The 1,912-nt window shown below is 34.3% G+C and overlaps 1 protein-coding gene across 1 annotated transcript; it reads left to right on the plus strand.

The window, feature by feature from the left end:
* Positions 1-11: 11 nt before the first annotated feature.
* Positions 12-1,689, plus strand: LOC108166068 (cerebellin-4-like). Its single transcript, XM_017303622.1, has 3 exons — positions 12-274; positions 375-497; positions 1,096-1,689. The coding sequence occupies exons 1-3, from the start codon at positions 37-39 to the stop codon at positions 1,374-1,376; spliced, it is 642 nt and encodes a 213-aa protein (XP_017159111.1). The 5' UTR covers positions 12-36; the 3' UTR covers positions 1,377-1,689.
* Positions 1,690-1,912: the final 223 nt, after the last annotated feature.

A 1,912-nucleotide genomic window follows, 5' to 3' on the forward strand; every position in this document is an offset into this window, starting at 1 on the left:
TGCAGCAGAGACACCTGCAAGCAGGAGCAGTTCAAGATGAAGATTTCTGTGGCTGCATTAACTTTCTTTTTCTTCTATGCATGTGTGGCTGAAATCACAGCTCAGCCAACAGGAGATAGAGACGATGGCACCATTCAGTCATCTGGTGTCAAAGACTGTGGTGCAGCCGAAGACCAGAAAACCAATGGGCAACTTCTTGTCATCTTAAGAGAGCTAGAAACCAAACTTAGAGACATTCAGAAAGAGCTGGGGGTCCTGAAGTCACAATTTCAAGGTAAGGGCAGCAGATTTTGAGTTTTCTCATTTGCAACTTTTAATATATAGGCATTCAGTAAATATTATAATGAACACTTTTTTTCATCTTTCTTCTTAAGGCAACAAGGTAGCATTTGGAGCATCTATAAGTGTAGGTGAAAATGTTGGACCTTTTAATACTGATATCACACTGGTCTACAAAAAGATCTACGCAAACACAGGATCATTCAACCCTAGAACAGGTAAACCTATCACAGTGATATAGCTGATTACGCTTATTAATCAAATTTGTGTTTACAAATAATGAGAGTTTGAAGTATTTTGCTGTGCTTGAAGAGGCAAAATTATTGTTTTTCATGTAAATTAGTGTTATTATGAGGGAGGACCTAAAATAAAAACTATAAAATACATCTGAGTAGCAGGGAATCTAAGACAGGGTAAAATAAAAATAGGAGAAAAAAAAGTCAAATAGCAGTTTTCTGACAGGGAAAAACTATGAAGAGGTCAGGAAAGTATGCTATACTATGATTATTAACAGTTTTAGCATAGCATAGCACATCTGTGTGTGGTAAATTACATGTACTTTCATAATCCTTAATCAGATTAAGGATTATGATTGCATTCAGAATGCAAAAAGATTGAAACAAATGAACAAAGAACAAATTCCAGCAAATTATTTTAAGGCATTTTTAACTAAATCTTTTAAAATAGTATCCAATATTACATCATCATTACATTACATTAGTTAATTTAAAAGTTTTTTCCAGAAGTTGTTCAAACCTCATATGTGGTCAATAGACCTCCAAAGGTCACCATAAACATCACTTTGATCATCCACAGGTATTTTTATAGCTCCTGTCAAAGGAATCTATTACTTCAGCTTCTCTGGACACAATGTATCAACTAAACCAATGGGCCTGCAACTGATGAAGAATGGAGAGCAGATGGTCACTGTCTACAACCATCCTGCTGGAAATCGTTTTGAGACAGCAACCAATGGGATGACTCTGAAGCTTGAAGTTGGAGACCAGGTTTACATGAGGCTGATGCAAAACACCTGGGTTATGGATAATAGGAATGATCACAGCACATTTATTGGCCATTTATTGTTCCCTCTGTAAGGTTCCTGCAAAACTACTAAAATAAATACTTAAAGAATGAAAGCTAACATACACATGAAATTGATTTATTTCTGTGGTAATATTTAGGGTAATATGTACTTATGGGGACAGATATCAGGATAAAATTAGAATCTGTGTGTGCTATGTCTTAAATGTGAGGTGATCTGATGTATGCAATTAAAGAAATTTTATAATCATTCATGTTTGACCAATTAAACTCTAATAAAGACAATTGTTTTCATTGCAAACACCTGGCTCTTTTGTTGAAAAACCATTTGTGTTGAAGCTCCGCTCATGCTTTTGTTCAGTTTTACACAAGGATGTGAAAATGTCATTTTCTAAATGCTTCAAGAAATAAAAAACCCAATAAAAAATATTTGCATTACATTGGTGACAAATGACTCTGAAACACAAAAAGCCTCTTGCAGTTTTATCAACATGAATGGTTTGTTTTAATTAAGTGAACAACACATTTAAAGAAAAAAAGGAAAAAAATAAGGAGGCACACAAATAATATGAACTGATAAATAAGCATA

The sequence above is a fragment of the Poecilia reticulata genome, unplaced genomic scaffold, assembly GCF_000633615.1.
Source record: "Poecilia reticulata strain Guanapo unplaced genomic scaffold, Guppy_female_1.0+MT scaffold_970, whole genome shotgun sequence".
NCBI lineage: Eukaryota > Metazoa > Chordata > Actinopteri > Cyprinodontiformes > Poeciliidae > Poecilia > Poecilia reticulata.

Bases quoted from the DNA above. Each gene is read 5' to 3' on its own strand.
- LOC108166068 (XM_017303622.1), top strand. From the start codon at position 37: ATGAAGATTTCTGTGGCTGCATTAACTTTCTTTTTCTTCTATGCATGT. The intron at 275-374 runs GTAAGGGCAGCA...TTTCTTCTTAAG, and splicing joins CCTGAAGTCACAATTTCAAG to GCAACAAGGTAGCATTTGGA. The intron at 498-1,095 runs GTAAACCTATCA...GATCATCCACAG, and splicing joins ATCATTCAACCCTAGAACAG to GTATTTTTATAGCTCCTGTC.